Here is an 18788-nt window from a genome sequence, read left to right on the forward strand (position 1 = left end):
CCTAAATACTGGTGTCAGGAGGAGTGTAGAATGTGAAACTTTCCCACTATACTTTCCTTACCCAAGCTGGTGGCAGAATCGCAAGTGCCTCAGGCACCCCACTCCCATAGAGGCTGTTCAGCTCTCTCTTACAGCAGCAGCCCCAATTGCCACTCTCAGAACTTCCTGAGCCTCCATGAACAAGTGCCTTGGGAATCACACACCTTCCATGCATGAAAGTATTTTCCATAGGTATGTGGGTAGCACAGTCCACATATTTCACTTCCATGCCATGCACTGACAGAAGCTGGTGCTGTGTCAAGGAAGATGGATAATCAATTCAGAAACCTGGCAAAATCAGGATGCTTGGTGTTTATTAAACACAGATATAAGGAACTGCATTAGTTGCCTTCTACCAGGAGAAGGAGGTTAGAAACATCTCAGCAAACTGCATCAGACCTGGGATGAGCTTCTTTTCCTTTTCTGTTGCAGCTATTTAACTTGAGCATGGTCAGAGTTATGAATCAAACGGTAAGAGGTGAAGGAGTCATGGTCCCTGGCTCTCAGCAGGTGGCTTGTGATCTGTGGCCCTGAGTGAGCTGGGCTGGAGAAACCAGTCCAGGATATTGGGGCATCACAGTGCATGTCTTTGTCTGAATTGTGTTTTTGTATTTGTTTTAAATCCCCATCTGTGGGAGAACACCGAACTGTAAGTGCTTAAATAGATCTAAAAAGTTGTTCAGACAGCAGTGCGTGTAAACAGCTTTCTATCTACAGAAAACTAGCGCCATCAGGAAAGCGAGCTCTAGTCCAGTTTTTTCATAAGATTGTCATTTTTTTTAACACAATTCCCCCCCCCTCACCCCACATTGCAAGTAGGAGCGTTGTACTGTGTGGCAACCTACATGTGCACATGCTCTCACTTCTCAGATTAAATACAGTGGAACCTCGGTTTTCATTGCCTTCGGTTTTCATTGGTTTCGGTTTTCACCGATTTTTTCAGTGAAAAATTTGTCTCGGTTTTCATCGATTTGCAGTAAGGTGCAGGGGTTTGTGGAGAAAAATCACCCGGACAAAGCTGTTGCAGGCTCTGTCTGCAACTTGTTTAATGACAATGTCTTGCCCCATTTCAGACAAATCTTAAAGAGGCGTCAGAAACAGACCTCTTTGGACAGCTTTCTGGTGCGACATTGGTCCATTGGCTCTGAAGCTGGTCCTAGTGTTATTGTTTGTTACTGTTTTCAGCATTAAACACTATGTTTATTCACCCAAAAAATATGTTTTTGGTATGTTTTTTGGAGTGCCCAGAACGGATTAATTGGATTTACATTGATTCCTATGGAAAAGTTTGCCTCGGTTTTCATTGGTTTCGGTTTTCATCAGTTCTTTTCAGACGGATTACCAATGAAAACCGAGGTTCCACTGTAATCTGTTGTTCCAAAACCGAGTATGGGCAGAATGATAGAATTTAATCTTAGAAGCTAATATAAATTACAATGAAGAACTAGAGCATCATTGCTTTGTATGTACAGTTGCCATGCGGCTCCTACAGATACACCCTGGGTTGTTTTAAACATACATATTAGAATTCTAAGGGATGAACTGGAACCTAGGTAGCAACTTAAAATGTTTTCAGGCCTTCAACACACATATAAAAAAAATACTGCTTCACTGGTCACAAATTTATAATGACAGGATAAGAATTCCAGTGCCATTTTTTTATATTGTCAGCAGTCTTTTATGCAAGCGCTTTACTGTGTGGACAACTCACTGCAGTAACTCCATCTGCAACTCATCATGTGAAGCAGATAATCATTACTTCTGTTACACAAATGAAGTATGCAGTCCGTGAGTGATAAGACTAAAATCAAAGATGTAATGGCTGGAGTCTGAAACTAGATTTCTCAACCTCAGTCACTACCACTCTGATAACTGAAGTGCTAGGAAGTCAAATTCCCAACTCACTCCAAAAAAAGTACAAGCACCTTAGAAGGGAAGCACAAGATGTCATAAGCAGGCTAAAAAGAAATATGTGTGTATTAACACAAAAAACTGGCACTGTACTTTTAATACTTGGGATACAGGTTGTATATTCAGTTTCTCAAACTGTTTCAACAAAACACACCAAAACGCACACTCTGGGCTACTGAACTGATAACTCTAACATTCTCAATATCTGTGTTACTACAGCCCAGAATCTAACACACAAAAGAAAGAACAACTGAATGAGCTGACAAATGTAGCAAGAGGATAAACTGCAAAGGGCTTGTCAACTGAAACCTGGCACAGGAGTCACCTTCCTTGAAATCCACGTAGTCAAATCAGAATAGAAGAAATTACAGGTGGTTTAAATCACTGAGTAGAAGGGCCAATTTACATTTCTGAAGGGTCTCAAATGTTCTGTTAATAAACTGAGCATACTAATTAAAACATCTACTCACATCCAAAAAGAGCTTTTATACTACCCAGAAGCATAATCCAAGTCACCTATGTGCCTGACATTTCTTCAGTACTACCAAATCTCTTTCGTGAGCATTTGCAATACTAAAGATTTCGGTTCAGCTCTTTCCACATACTTGTTGGGACAATAAATGATATCACTAATTAGAAAATGAACTTATGATTTATTTACAAAATTTAGATGCCACTTCTTCAGAGGCCTGCTTGAGGCAGCTCACAAAACAGACACAAGGCAATAAAGTCATGCAAAGTCATCATAAGAACTTTCTATATTAAAACAAGACACAAAGCAAGTCAAGCAGCATAAAAATGGCATACAATGATATTCAGCAGCCTAATGTAATATTTACTATAGATACTAAAATTTATCTATTACATGAAAAGTAAATGTCCTTGCTGATGGTTGGAAGTCTATTAATTTGCACATTAATAAATGAATAATCTGCTTTGTTATAGTTATAATGCTTGAACTTTCGACCAGGTTCAGCAGATGGTCATGGATTCAGTTTTAAGAGACTGTGATATATATTTACATATTTGTTTTAACATGATAGCTAAACAAAACCCAGGTTGGTTAAAATACTAATGAAGTTTTGTTTAATTATGCATTGTTTTTTTAAAAAATGATATTTATCTTCTTGGCTTACAATAAGATGTACAAAGATACCATCATCCGAATGATAAACTGCCTGTCACTTGTTGAAGTAATCTGATCAGGGGAGATAACATTATTTTTTAAGAACACTTCAACTTACTTTGATATGATCAGTTTTTTAACAGGCATTCTGAGATAGAAACTACTTGAAATAATTTGTATTGCAATTACTATTAGGGAAGTTCATCGGATTTAGGGAATGGGGTATTTGGGTCCACCAAATACTGTTGGGCATTCTGATTCAGAATCCCAAAATGTTGGGGGTCTGTAATTCCCTATGGAGAGGACTCTTTCTGGGACAGTTGAAAAGGCTGTTTTTTAACCAAATGTCACCAAAAACTGTAGGAAACCTCTTGCAGCTTGTCCCCTAAAGTTTCCCCAAGTTTCAGACAAACTGGATCAAGAAGTCCAATGCTAAGGACCCCTGTACAAGGTGTCCCCAGTTATCTTACTGGTTTCCATTGTTTTCTATGGGGAGGAAGAATTCCATGCTTTATTCTAACAAAGTAGCCTATAGCCAAATGAACAAGATCATCCATTGGCCAAAAGCCTCAAAATGAAAACAGAACCAAGAAGCCCAACACAGCTACTGTCAACCCAGAAAATCCCACTTGGGACCCTTACCCCAGTACCAACTCTTTAAAAATTAAAGTGATAAGCAAGAGAAGCCAATAAAACTGAACAAGACTTTTAAAAGCAGCATAAAACAAAGCCAAGGAAAGCTGTTTTTAAAAAGAACCAGAAAGAAATCAATGGCTCCTCCCCAAGTACAACCATCCAGCCACAAACAAAAACACAGAAAAACCTGAAGTAGTGTTTTAAATAATTGTTTTAAAACAAAGGGCAAATCAGTCTTTGCACAGAAAAAGGCCTTCTCAGGCAGGAAGCAGCAGAATTACCGGTAGCTCAAGGCACAGACCAGAGCAGCAGCATCTCATTTCAAAAAACCTTAGCCTGAAATGGAGTCAAGGTGCAGCCAGGCCCGCTTTTTATCCTCTCTGCCTATGGCCACATCCAACGAAGGGCTATGAGAGAATTGCCACAACTGAGTAGACATTTCTAGTGCTTCCCCCTAACATGTCATCTCTCAAATATACCCACAATATACCAACAAGGTGTTTTTAGGAGATATGTTTGGACCAGAAATATCTGAGCAAAGATCCCTAGTTACTACAAATAAGTTATATATTAAGAAGTGGAGCCTATGCACACCGTACAAAGGAAACCAACCCAGGCAGTACAGTGCTAGGGGAGGGGAGGGGAGGGGAGCCGCATTTGTGGATGGCGCAGCCATGCTGCCTCTGAAGAGGCTTGCTGTGCCGCAGACCCATGAAAGTGGCCTATGCAGCTCAATGGGCTTCTAAATCTGTGCCAGCAAACAGAGGTGTCCTTGAGCTAGAAGGGCTCAGGAAGCTGACTAAAGCAGGTCCCGCCCCCTTTAGTGCCAGTGTGCCAAAGAGCACTGGCGCTGCAATGGTACTGGTACCCAGGCTTTGTCCCTGGCGCCAGCATAGGTGGTATTTACACTGGCGTCACACTGCCTCCTGGGTTGTCTCCCCCCCTTTCTGGAGTGCACTGTAAATGACCTTGCTTTTTTGGTCATGCTTTACCTTCTCACTGTGTGCAAAAAAAGAGGAAGCAGGCACAGCACCATTGCTTTTTCCACTTGCACATTAGCAGCAGACTCCTCCAAAAAGGCAGCCAACCCCCCTCGAAGGAGGGAGGGAGGGAGGGACAGAAGCTGTGTAAGAATTCACTGGCCCAGATTCCATGAACCATCTGAGGGTATTGGTTGAAGACTAATTTAAACTTTTAAAACACTGAGTGTGTCTTATAAGTCATTCCTTTTCTCTTTTTTTAGTCAAGTTCATTGCAGCCCAATAATAATTTACGATTCCAACAAGCATCACATCGATACTTGACTGGTCAATTGGCTACTAAAATATGGAGATTCTTTCAAAGTCCTGATTAATTAGTTCAAAAATTAGTCAGTCCTCAACACTTATCACAACTCAACATCCATCCTCTATTCCAAACTCAGTCTCTCTTGACAAGAAATTTTAAACAGTCTCACACACTACATCATTTTCCCATTTCTCTACCCAATCTCTTCTGCTGTCTTTCAAGTGGACAGCAACTAAATTTCTCCTTCATTTCCAATCCTGTTTGAATTGAAGATTATACAGAAAGAACACTTCAGTTCAAGTAGTATCTTTCAGTAGCTGCCAAGTTAACCAAAATACTCTAGTTTGTGGGGCTGTGCACAGAATCTATTACATCCTCACATTTCTTCATGAATAACCAATATGATGTAAAAGCTGCAGAATAGTAAAGCAACCAAGGAAAGGAACAGAGGAGTTGAACTACACTGGGTGTTCTACATGGGAAAAAAACTGGAGAAAAGCAGCTAAAGAGAAGCATTTCCCCGAATATTTAAAAAAACAGGACTGCTCTAAAATTCTGTATCCATTCTGCCCACCCCCTGCCCTCTACATTGCATCCCAACAAAAAAGCTCACCAATATACTGTGTGTTGGCTGAGGAACACAAAGACACAAGTGTATATACATGCAGAACAGACAACCAAATGGGGCTGGCAATGACCTTCCAGTTTGCCATGGCACTTACTGGCTTGGATGGGTGACTCAGTAAGACTTCAGGATGCTAAGGAGAAAGACAGGAAAAGAAGGGAAGAATTGGGAAAGAGGACAATGCCAGAGAGAGAGAGAGAGACAGAAATGTAACAAACAAACCACCTTATAAAAAGTAATTGATTGGAGATGTAGAATTTTAATCTCAGACACTTCTACTGTTTTGACACTTCCCTCCCTGCTTGCTTCAATTACCTTACTAGCAATCCCAAATTTAGATAATCTATTCTTACATATTACATACCAATTAGCAGCTCCAGAGCTGTTCAGAAAACGACTGCCTTTAACAGATTAATGTCATAATTGTATTTAAAATTTTAGAGATATTTAGGATTACGTATGTTGATCCGTGTCAAAGTCCCAGCCACAGAAGAGTACGGAAAACAGTTTGACAACATGACTGGGTTAAGGTCCAGATGATCACAAACATAACCTGATGGTTTGACTTGAATGGTTACATTCATTAATATATGTATTGCTGGATGCAAAACCTGTAAAATTAACTTTGTAAACAGTGTGATGGAAAAGAACACTACTTAGGACTATTTCAAAATACTACTGGTTATGGTGGGTTTTCCAGGCTGTGTGGCCATGGTCTGGTAGATCTTGTTCCTAACATTTCGCCTGCATCTGTGGCTGGCATCTTCATAGGTGTATCATGGAGGGAAGTCTATTACACACTGTGTCTAGTGAGAAGGGAATGATTAGTGAGGTATATATTATCCTTGTCCCAGGGTGGGGAACCAAGCTAAGTGTTTGGGTGGAACTTGCTATGCAAAGATGTGGTTGAGTGCATTGTATTGCGGGTGGGGTTATCAGTCCATTTACATTTGTAGTCGCACTTGCATTCCCTGCAGCAGCAGCAGCAGCAGCAGCAGTATTGGTGAAGGCAAATCCTGTGCTTGGGTGGAGTCCATTGTCCATAAACTTCGCATGCCCTTGGCCTTTGATTCTGGTGTTTTTAAGTACTGGTAGCCAAGCTTTGTTAATTCTGAGTCTCTTCTTTCTTGTTGAAGTTGTCTTGGTGTTTGTGAATGTCAATGGCCTCCCTGTGCAGTCTGACATACTGGCACAGCGTCCCCCAGCTGGGGAGGGCTGCTAAAGCTGCCCGCTGGTGGATTTGCCCCTCTGCTGGGCAAGTATTAGGGCCATGCGCTGTACATACAAAGTGATGAAATGACAAAAACACTGAGGTCAGGCTTTGTGCTCCAAAATGGAATGCTAACTTTGTATACTGTGGATGGAGGTTGACAAAAGGCTTAAAGACTTACTGTGTGGACAGAGGCTGACAAAAGGCTTAATAACAGAATGAATGCTAATGGGTTAAATATGATAAGTTAACAAAAGTTTAATTGTCCTTCTTTAATGGTACAAATTGTTAAAATATACAACAGTAAATTTTCTAAAGGAATTTTTTTCTTGATTTATTTGCATGTCTTATATTCATGAATTTTTAATCCTTTTATCTTAAATATTTTGACTAGGAACAACAATTATCTGAAAAATGATTCTTGATGGTCCTATTACAATGATGAAGGAGGAATTATCTAGTTAATTAACTGACCATACTTCTTGAGTGTGAGAGTAACATAGCTTTAGAAATTACATTTTAAAATTTTATAAATGGCTCACACAATAATCAATCTAAATAATTTTTTCTTTCCCCCTTTTCTTCTTTCTTCACATTTTAAATCTTAGGTCAAAATGTCGTATTTTATATTTTTAATAATTTTATTTTATGGTGTGTACTTTAACAGTTTATGCTACTGAGGAAGGCCTGTTGGGCAAAATGTGTTTGGGTTTGATGGCTTTTTAAATAACTATTTTAATATATTAAAGTTTTATTAAGTTATCACATGTGGCCTATTAGCATGCATTCTGTTATCAGGCCTTTTCTCAACCTTCTTGGGTATTTGTTTTTTTAATGGACTGAAGGTTTTTTCTTCCCCTTTCTACTTTGATTTTAATGTGTGGATGGAAACATGAAGTGTTTGAATGTGTGGATTGAAACATGAAGTGTAGATGGAAATATGAAACATAATGTGTGGATGGTCCATATACAGTTTGAAGCAGACCAGTACAGCCACAGATACATGAAAACATGGAACTGCTTTATACTAAGTAAGGCCATTTGTCTGTCAAGGTCAATACTGTCTGTTCTAACAGATAGCTGTTCTCCAGGGTATAGGGCAGAGGTGACCTGGGCCTCCATGGAAAGGGAGGATTCTAAGGTAACACCCAGACTTTTAACAGATGCAGCTGGGAGTAATGCCGCATCCCCAAATCTTGGCAAATGAAAACCCTCCACCGGACTGTCCCGACCCAACCGCAGGACTTTCGTCTTCAATGGATTTAACCTCCACCCACTCTTTTCCAACCAACCAGCAACAGCCTCAAGGCAATGGGACAGAACATTTGGGGGCAGTGGTCGGCTGGCCATCCATCAGCAGAACAAGAGAAGTGTCATCAGCATATTGGTGACAACTCAGCCCAAAGCTTTGAACAAGCTGAATCAGGGCCGCATGTAGATGGTAAACAACATTGGGGAAAGAATAGCCTCTTGCGGCACACCACAAACAAGTGGATGTCTCTGGGACATCCCACCCCACCCATCCCCCGCTATGTGTCACCTGCTGTCCCCAATCCTGGAGAAATGAGGTCAACCATTTCAAGGTTGTACCCCGAATCCCAGCATCAGCGAGGCGGTGGGCCAAAAGATCGTTGTCAACCATGTTAAATGCTGTGGTGAGGTCTAATAGCACCAGCAGTGCTGACCTGCCTCAGTCTAGCTGCATCCAGAGGTCATCTGTGATTGTGATCAGGATGGTTTCCATCCCATGGCCAGGCCTAAAGTTAGACAAGTAGGGGTCCAAAACCAATGCGTCCTCTAGAAATACTTGCAACTATTCTGCAATCGCCCTCTCAACTACTTGCCCAGTAATGACAAATTTAAGACTGTGCAGTAGTTGGCCAGATCCAAAGGATCTAATGATGACTTCTTCAAGAGCGGGCGTACCACTTAAACCTTTAGCCTCCCTGGGAAACCTCCCTGTGATAGGGAGCAGTTGATAGGGGCCCCATAGTATCTCCTAGTTGGCCTTCACCAGCCATGACAGAGAAGGGTCCAGAGAGCAGGTGGTTGATCTTACTGCTGCCAGCACTCTGTCAACATCAGATGAAGAGAGCAGATCAAAGTGGTATCATATGGGACCAGAAGACGGCCAAGGGGCCTCTAGTTCCTTCACTGTTATCAAGCGACAATGGAAGATCATGGCAGAGCGACAAGAGACATGATACACTAACAATGACATGGTGTGCTAAGTTCTGAGTCCATCTGTATCAAACAGTATCACGTTCAGTAAAGTACAGCACCCAATTTGAAGGACTGGATGCTATCCTTGGGATGGTATACTTTACGATATAAACTGAGCAATATACTTTACTGAGTTTGACATGGATGGACTCAGAACTTAGCATACCATGTAATTTTGTATTTTGCGTCTCTAATCATTGAGAATATAGCAAGCATATTTGTTTGTGGCTGCGCATGTGATTATTGTCTTTGCAACACCCATAGTGTGAGGATGTGCAATTGATTTACTAAAATGTATTTATTTCCTGTCGGGTTCAGTGTACTTTTTCATTTATGATCTATGCTTGACACTTGAACCAGTATATTGTCAGTTAATTTCATCTGAACGCTGCTTATTAGGAATCAATCATAAGAAATTCTATAAATGTCTCCAAGATGATTTCAGCAAACGGATGAAGCATGTTGTAGCCTAAATGCTTCCAAATATGGCTAGTACTCAAAGACAGGAAGTGGAGAATCAGTTCAACTATTTAGTTCATAGGATCTACTATATCAATGAGGTCATGCAAAACTGGCATGCGTTTCAACTGTCAATTATTATTGATCAAAACAATGTTTATTCATATAATAAAATTACCAAAGCAAATAGCACTTTTAGATTAGTTTAGATATTTAATTTATATAATTTATAATTTTACACTACTGTTAGAGTAAACATAAGTCTGAATATAAATTTAAGCATGCTGTGAGTTGTCTCTTAAAATTCTTTTAATTAAAATTCTTTAAATTCTATTTCTTTCTGCTTAGTTTCTGTCCTGACAGGAGCTGGTTTTTCCTTCTATCACCCAATGGGTTATTCAAGGGGCTTGTAATCTCTGCTTATTTTTCTCTAACTTATATTTCCATGTGAAGATCACAGTTGATTTTGCTTATAATCAATGCTTATAATCTTCTCTCTGATATTTAGTTTGGTATTTACATACATTGATAACATGTAGTCTGATATGGGAACCAACTGCCTAGAAACACAAAACTCTTCTTAGAACTGGAGGAACAACAGCAAAAAGCAGAAAGAAACATAGTTTTGATGAATGATAATTGACTGTTGAAACAAAGGTCAGTTTTGCACAACTTCAATAATATAGTACCTCTTCCTTTGGTTGCACCTCTCCCTTTTTTTCCTTAGTTCAGAGGATGGGCAAAATTCAGATTCTTTTGACATTCAGGCAACCAGTCTGGCCTTCCTTCCTTCCAGTCATTAAGCCCGGGCTTCTGGGGCACATTTGGGCATTTGCTGAAACCCCAATGATAAGTGGATAGAGCTAGACTGACCCTTCTTCGTGATTGAGTCATGACTGGTTATTTTACGCAGCCAAAAAAAGAGAAAGGTCTGAATTGCAGGCTGAAAATACTTACAATAAAGCAGACTATCTACTACCTCTCAAAGATTCTAGGACAGACCTGGCCACAAGCAGCTCCTCAGAAAGAAATGGAAGGATTCAGACATTCTCAATCAGAACTAAGCACAACATTCAAAGAAAAGTGTATTTCAAGGCATTCAAAATAGAAGTGAATAATCAGATTCTTAAAGTTGGGCTGGATCAGCCAGCTTTTTTACTCAATGTCATCAACTGTCCTCCTTACATCACACATGCTTTTCAGCCCATGCAGGACCCACGGTCCTTGGTACATTCTGTTTGCTGGACAAAGGGGATCCCCTCCTTCCTTTTTTACTAGCAAAAAAGCTGGCTGGATCCAACCTACTACGTAGTGATGTTCTAAATGAATGAACAAAGTTTTATAAATAACCTTTCTACAAACAACCTTTTAGCTTACTTTTCTTTTACCACCACACTGTTTTTATGGTCATTTCAACTGCATTTTTTACCCAGTCACGTTGTGAACACATTCTGTAATGCCACTATTAATACAAGGTGTTCAGTACTTTTAAAGACAGCAATATATGTTCTGTACTCACTCAAGGCTGTTTTATTTTTTAACTTGGTTATTACTGCTTTGCTGACAGTACTACTTGGGAAAACCTACCTTCAGTGTATTTTATTTTCCAGTTGGATTCCAAGTAATATATAAGGGAAAAGTCAAAGGATGCACAAGAGGGTTGAACATCCTCTTTATATTTTCAGTCTTTATGTGATGAGGCATAACTTGCCCCTTGAGCTGTAATCTTGCTCAGATTACATGAAACTTCGGGGTGGGGGGTGGGGAAATGGAAAATGCCTGCATACTCTTTCAAACTATGCTCAGAGATGTTGAAAGAGGATGTCTAATAGTGGCATCCTATGGGCTTAGAAGGAAGCTTAGGATACCATTGTGAGTCTCCAGAGTTTATTCTATTGCCACTGCTTTCTAGTATGTGAAGTAGGAGTATCCATCACTGCTTCTAATCACTGATACAAAAAAAAGAATTATTATCTAAATGATAATCTGCACAGGGTGGAAGACAGTAATTAAAAGAAAGCTAACACTTACAATAGATCTCCACATTCCTTGACAAGAGTTTATAATGCTTACCTTTTTCAGCTGAGAATCCATTTTCAAACATTCTTCCTTTTTCTGTTCCAAGGCAATTTCAAGTGACTTCAACCGAGAGTCTTTCTTCAATCCTGATGATGCTAAAGATGAGGCATGCTCCTTCAAATCTAGTAACGAAGCCTATCAACAAAATGAACATATCTGCAAATGTGTAAAAAAGTATGCACAGAACTACAGAGTTCAGTTCCAGAATTCTGTTTTCACCTAATCCATTTCTTTTATTTTTATCTCTGTCTGGATCAAGACAGTGGCAAACTGTGGCAGGTATTACATGAATGAGTGTGGAATTGAACTCCCCCCCCCCACACACACACACACAACTCCACGGACAAATGATTATACAGTTCCAGATTCATGTCAAACCATGGAATGCCACGGCATGTTTATAAAACAACCCACAGATTCTCTTTCCAGCCACAGATGCAGGTGAAACGTCAAGAGAAAATGCTACTGGAACATGGCCATACAGCCCGAAAACTCCACATCACCCCAGAGACGATCCTCTGAAGATGCCAGCAACAGATGCAGGTGAAACATCAGGAGAAAATGCTACTGGAACATAGCCATAGAACCCGGAAACCCCACATCACTCCTGTGATTCCAGCTGTGAAAGCCTTTGACAATACAATCCACAATTTATTCTATTGAAGAAAAAGTTGAGAGTACGGAACACTCCAACTTCATTCACCAAACAGAAATCAAGGGAATGGTAGCAGCTCATCTGTCTTATACCAGATTAAGAGCTGGAGATAATGACCACTTTCAAAGGGCACTTTAGCAGCCACTAAGTTCTGTTTTAGCTTGATACTGAAATATTTTAGCTTGATAGGTCTACTAAACTCACACGGTTGAGAAAATGTACACCTCTGCTAGTTCAGTTACATGAGGGCTCAACACTGCTTCTGGCACCCACCAGGTGCTTTTAAGAGGTGGGCAGGGTCAAGTAGGGTTTTTGCTCAAGTCTTCTGAGTGACTATTGGAGATATTTGCTTAAAGTACCAGTGCTGCACATTTACATTTTCAGGGTACAAACTTAACACCCAAGAAAACTATCACCTTTCGCTTAAATGAATTAACATTATACATTCAAATTTCTATACTGATTTGTTATCCAGGAGACCCACCTCTCTCTCTGACAGATCTGCTTGTAGCATGCTGACTTTCTCTTTCAGATCCTTAATATCTTTCTTATTGCTGTCAATCTCCTCCTGTTTTTCTCGCTCGTCTCTGTCACGCTGCTCTTTCAGGCGCTCGATAGTCCGCTCCTGACAAAACAGGGACTCAATCAATAAAATCTCTACTTATTTGTTTTCCAATAAAATCTCTACCCCAAGCATAATGAACAAATGCTTAATTCTAAGATATTAATTATTCCACTCATCCCCACTGCATTACAAAATCATGTACTACTCTGTGTCCTATTCTTTACAGCCTGGAACTAATAATGGGTTGGATTAAAGCTTGTAAACTGAGTCCAGAGAAGATGGCAGTACTTAGTGAGTAATCTGATAGACCATTGAGGTGGTTATCCACCAATGGTACTAGGGCTGCATTTCCCCTTAAAGATCAGGTTGAGAGTAATGTTAGATTCTACTATGTTTTATTAGACACTGAGGTGGCATCTGTAGCCTGTAGCTTATTTAACCAACCTTGATTGCTACACCAGCTGCATTCCCTTCCATCATAGTTAATCATGGCTTAACATGCAAGCAAGATTCCTGTAAAGTGTTCTACACAGGACTGCATTTGAAAAAAAAATCTTTAGAAACTACCAACTAATACAGAACAAATCCAGGTTGTTAAAATGCTTCACTGCAGGCAAGGAACATCTCTGTACAGAATTCAAAGCCTTTCACAGATGGTTTCTGGACACAAACTGCAGCTGGGTTTTTTAATTAAAAACACCTTGGGAGCTGGGTATTTCAAGGCCTGCCTTCCTCTGTAACAACTCGTACGTCGGTGAAGGTGGTGTCTACTGAAAAGATGGCCTTTCTGTAGCTTCACCGCCTTTATGGAGCTTGCTCTGAACTGATGTTTGTTTTGTGCCATCTTTTAGGAGCCAGGCAGACTTTGTCATGCTGACCCAAGACCATTACTGCTGTTTTAACATTTGTAATCTTATTTCAATTGTATTGCTGCTGCCAGGGCAGAATCAAGATGCATTTATTTTATGTAAATGAGCAAGGACCATAACAATTTGAAAATGAATACATAATGCAGTGGAACAAGGTTCTATCTAGCTCTGGATTCACTCTGTGTTCTGTTTAGAAAAACAACCTGAATGGTCCTGGGACTTGCACAGACTTTGCAGTTTATCCTAGCATCCTGTCTCCCTTTTGCAGAAATACTGGAAGATGATAAAGAAGACGTCATTCAAATAACAAAACAACAGACTTAAGTAAGGTGGGCTGGGAAGCCTAGGTTTTAATACCTGTGATTAAATAAAATTTCCTCGAAAGCAGTTATTTCAAAAAACGCAGGTCTGCAAGTGAAATACAGATCTGGAGGCATGTTTGCTATGAATATATAAAGATAGCACTCTAGGCAGAAACATGATTTATCCTTTACCACTTGCTTAAGCTAAGCTACTAACAACAAGTGAAAGAACAGCAAAAGTTCACAAGTAAGAGAAAGTCTGCATATCGAGAAAAATGTGCATTTTACACCTGTTTATTCTTTCCTTCGTACTCACCTTCTCTGCAAGGGCTTCCTCCAGTGTGGTCAAGGCAGTATCAGTGTTGGTGGTATCAGCCTGCAAAGATTTTACTCTCTCTTTTAAATTGCTCAACTGTTTCTCCTTGTCTCTTAACTGTTCCTGAAGATTTTCAATCTTAAAGAAAGAACAATTAAAGTCAGACCTAAAGGTTTGCAATGCATTTCTAAACACTGAACAGAACATTCTTTGTTAGTAAGCTGCCAATGAGCCATGCCTCTCCAATTTAGTCCTCCTCTTTTCTTGGACACTTTTAAAGCTTCCTGTTGCTACCAGTTCTCCAGTGCATCTTTCCATATTCTCTTAAATTGCTCTACAAAAGAAGAAGAGTTGGCTTTGATACCTTGTTTTTCTCTACTGTACGAAATCTCAAAATGGCTTCCCTTCAATCACCTTCCCATCCTGTCTCCACAACAGGCACGTTGTGAGGTAGGTGGAGCTGAGAGAGTTCTGAGAGAACTGGGACTGACCTAAAGTCACCCAGCAGACTTCATAGGGAGGAATGGGGAATCAAACCTGATTCTTCAGATTGGAGTCCACCACTCTTAACCACTACACCATGCTGTGTACATTGTTCACATTTTTCCAAATCTCAGCATATGTGGTTCAAGAGTTTATTTGCTACAGTTACAACACACACACACAAAGAAGAGCATCACATTTAACAATGAAACTGTGAGAGTATGTTGAGAACTGATTTTCATAAAGTACAATATGCTACATAAAGCTGGTGGTTAAAACCCGTGCCATTGTTAATAAATTAAAATAATAGATTATCCTATTTGTAGACCAATCCTACACATGCTAAAAAGCGCAACTGAACTTACTGAGGCTCACTTGCAGTTAAATATGTGAAAGATTAAACAGTACATCTTTAATCTGTTGATGTCTTACATTATAGATTCTGCCAAGAAAAAAAAAAGAATTCCTATAAATAGTATTTGGAGCTACACAGAAAGGGATTGATGTTGGCATCTGCAGCAGCAAGTCAGTCAAGCAGGAGGCTGTACAATTTTAACACAGTTCTCAAGGAGGTTTTAATTCAAACATTCAATTACATTTTCCAAGTCAGTGATTTATTACAAAGTTTTAAAATTTGCTGTAACGTGAAACCCCTGGGGAAAATGCTAAGAGGATGGTCTTTATGCTAATTTTATGCAAGGAATGTCCAGCATGCTACTATTGTCCTATTTAATTTCTATTATGCAGGAAATTAAGCTGGAAAAAACAAGAGATGCGGGGGAAAGCCACCAACCCTAGTCCTATGCTATACTTCCCACTGAGCTATAGACACTGAGCTTAGCACTCAGCAAAGTGCTAAGAAAAGTTTGAATTAGTCAGGCTGGTATAAACGGTATGATTCAAAATAACTTGTTAATCCAAGATTAAAAATTACTACAAGTCCAATCTCATTAGTATGGAATATAATCAGAGAGTCATGAACTGAAACTAAACAAAGGACTACAGAACATGGCACTGAGTTGGGCCTTCTCCCAACCTGAGGAAAGCCTCTCATTAGACATGTCACCTGTGGTTCTTCTGATCACCATTCTCCCATGTGACACCCAATCTCCAGTTACAGGGAAGTGGGCAAGGCCATTACTACATGAGGACTGTGGTTGGCAGCTTTTCTGGCATGAGGCACAGTAGCTCAGACCATCTTGCTTCGAGCTGAACAGCAAGCCTTGTGTCAGAGAGAGAGCAAGAAAACAGCGAAGGGAATAAAGGGCACACAGATTCAACAGTGCTGGAGGAAAGACAACCCTATATGCCCAGAGGTACTCTGGTTATTTAAAAGGTGACTACTATATACTTCATATTAATAGTTATATTATTGCATGTGTACGCTTGGTATGGGGTGCACAGGGCATGCAGCGGTCATGTGAACTTTTTGGTTGAAGGTAATTATACATGTGGCTCTCCATGAGATACTGTCTGAGTACCATTGACTTAACATGGATAAAATGTCATTGTACTCTGCCTTTCCTTCTGTGAGGCTTTAGCAACTATGGGGAAAGCTTTGGAGATCAGGTTAGTTTCAGGTTAACTTTATTCTGTTCTTTTGAACCTTTGTTATTTTTGCTTTCAAGTTACAGCTGAGTTTTATTGTGAACCCAGTGGGGTTTCCAAGGCAACATACATTCAGAGGCAGTTCATCACTGCCTGCTTCTGTGTCATGATCCTAGTATTCCTTGGAGGTCTCCTAGCCATATACTTGCCAGGTTTGACCCTGCTTAGTTTCTGAGATCTGATGAAATCAGGTTAGCCTAGAGGTCCGTTAATTGTTTAGGGAGCCTTTTCTTCTATTTATGGAGAAACAGTTCCTACTAGGTCTATACCTACGTAACTAAAAATAACATGTGACCCCCATGTGTAGATACCTAAATGTGCGGATTAAGGCCACACCAACATTTGCAAAAAAAAAAAAAAAAGGTTTTAAAAATTAATTGGGGGGGGGGTGTTAAATACTACACAAAACAAAAGCATTGTCTATGCATGTGTGGATAACACATCTACCTCCTCTGGCTGCTGTTGATGGGAGGAGAGATAAGCCTTTGAAGTCTGGTCTCACCAATGTCCTGAAGGAGGGAGAAACCTCAGCAGACCTGGCATCTTTGCTGCTGCTGCCACCATTGGCAATGAGGGGAGGGGAAATGCCTTAATGAGCATGGTGACTGGAAGCCACACAATGCTTGCTGACTTTGATGACGGGGTGGGGGTCGGGGTGGGGTGGGGTGGGGTGGGAGAGCCCTTAATGGGGTCAGCAGCCCAGAACGATGCAGGGCTCATCACTGTTGACTGGGGAGGGAGCCTTGGCAGGCCCAATGACCAGGAACTGTGTGGGGCTTCCCGGCATGGCCATTGAGGGAGGTGGGGTGGGGAAGAAAGCCTGGGCAGGCCCAGATGCTGGATGCTGAACTGCACTCACTCGTGTGAAGGGAAGACAAGCCAGGCCCAGCAGCAATGATGAGGGGAAATAAAACTAAGAGTTGTAATGGATTCCCTGCATTTATCACAGGTCCCCACTTGTTCAATTTACAGTTTCTGGGATGTTAATGTTAAATTGTCAAGATTACTATTTTAACCTCGATATTTTTCTTATAATATTGTACATCCTTGACAAAGCAATATGAAAAATACATAAAGGGGGGGATCTATATTAATACATTACTGACTTTCCCATTGCACCATCTTTGTTCTTTTTTGTCCTGCTGACTGGGGTAGCTCTCTTTTCTTGGTTGCACTACTACTTTCTGGCAGGAACTGAGGAGTGGGCAGCCACAATCTGCCTTACTAGAAAACCTACCTTTTTCTGAAGAACATTCACTTTGCGTTCTTTCACATCTAGCATATCCTTGAGGTCATGAATCTCTCCAGCTTGAGTTCCTTTTTCCTCGGCCATCTCCTGAATCTGCTTAGTCTTTTTATTAAGCATTGTCTCCTTTTCTTCCAGACGTAGCCGCAGAGCATCCACCTGAGTTGAGAAGTACGAAACAAGGGTTTAGTCACTTTTGCTCCTGAACCAATCAACTGGACTCAGCAAAAATGACTTTCTGATATAGAATCATAGAGTTGGAAGAAACCACAAGGGTCATCAAGTCCACCCCTTGCCATGCTCCTACACAATCAAAGCACCCTTGGAAGATGGCCATGCAACCTTTGTTTAAAAACCTCCAAAGAAGGAGACTCCACCACACTCTGGGGCAGTCTATTCCATTGTCAAACAGCCCTTTCTGTCAGGAAGTGGAATCTCTTTTCCTGTACCTTCCTGTACCTTGAATCCATTACTCCTTGTCCTAGTCTTTGGAGCAGCAGAAAACAAGCTTGCTCCCTCTTCAACATGACAACTCTTCAAATATTTAAACATGGCTATCATGTCACCCCTTCAGTTTCTCTTCTTCAGACTAAACATACCTAGCTCCCTAAGCTGTTCCTCATAGGGCATGGAACCCAGACCTTTTACAATTTTGGTTGCCCTCCTCCGGACAATATAGCTTGTCAATATAGCTCTTGAACTGCAGCACCCAGAACTTGACACAGTATCCTAGGTGAGGTCTGACCAATGCTGATCACAGAGGTACTATTACATCCCTCGATCCAAATGCTATACTCCTATTGATGCAGCTCAGAATTGCATTGGTTATCTACATGACTCCCAGATCCCTTTCACATGTACTGTTGTCAAGCCAGGTTTCACCCATCTTATATCTATGCATTTCATTTTTTCTACCTTAGTATCTTACATTTATCTCTAGTTAAATTCATTTTGTTAGTTTTGGCCCAGCTCCCTAAGCTGTCCTCAGGGGTATTAGCTAAAACTCCTAATCTGGTATCATCTGCAAATTTGATTAACATGCCCTCTATTCCATAATTCAAGTCATTAATAAAAATACTGAATAGAACTGGGCCCAGGACAGAACCTTGTGGCACCCCACTAGTCATTCCTCCCCAGGATGAAGATGAG

General features: G+C 40.5%; 1 protein-coding gene across 9 annotated transcripts in view; it reads right to left on the reverse strand.

Annotated features, from left to right (window-relative positions):
• Window positions 1-18788, reverse strand: part of ERC1 (ELKS/RAB6-interacting/CAST family member 1) — a 214022-nt gene that overhangs the window by 139956 nt on the left and 55278 nt on the right. For 7 of the 9 annotated variants that reach the window (XM_048499842.1, XM_048499841.1, XM_048499840.1 and 4 more), the window contains 4 exons: window positions 17631-17798; window positions 14303-14440; window positions 12735-12875; window positions 11590-11730 (listed from right to left, as the gene is read on the reverse strand). In XM_048499842.1, the coding sequence (XP_048355799.1) occupies window positions 11590-11730; window positions 12735-12875; window positions 14303-14440; window positions 17631-17798 (588 nt within the window). Of the gene's footprint in view, window positions 1-5721; window positions 5758-11589; window positions 11731-12734; window positions 12876-14302; window positions 14441-17630; window positions 17799-18788 lie in introns of all 9 variants that reach the window. The other 2 variants (XM_048499838.1, XM_048499839.1) reach the window with 1 other exon arrangement.

Source organism: Sphaerodactylus townsendi, linkage group LG06, assembly GCF_021028975.2.
Source record: "Sphaerodactylus townsendi isolate TG3544 linkage group LG06, MPM_Stown_v2.3, whole genome shotgun sequence".
NCBI lineage: Eukaryota > Metazoa > Chordata > Lepidosauria > Squamata > Sphaerodactylidae > Sphaerodactylus > Sphaerodactylus townsendi.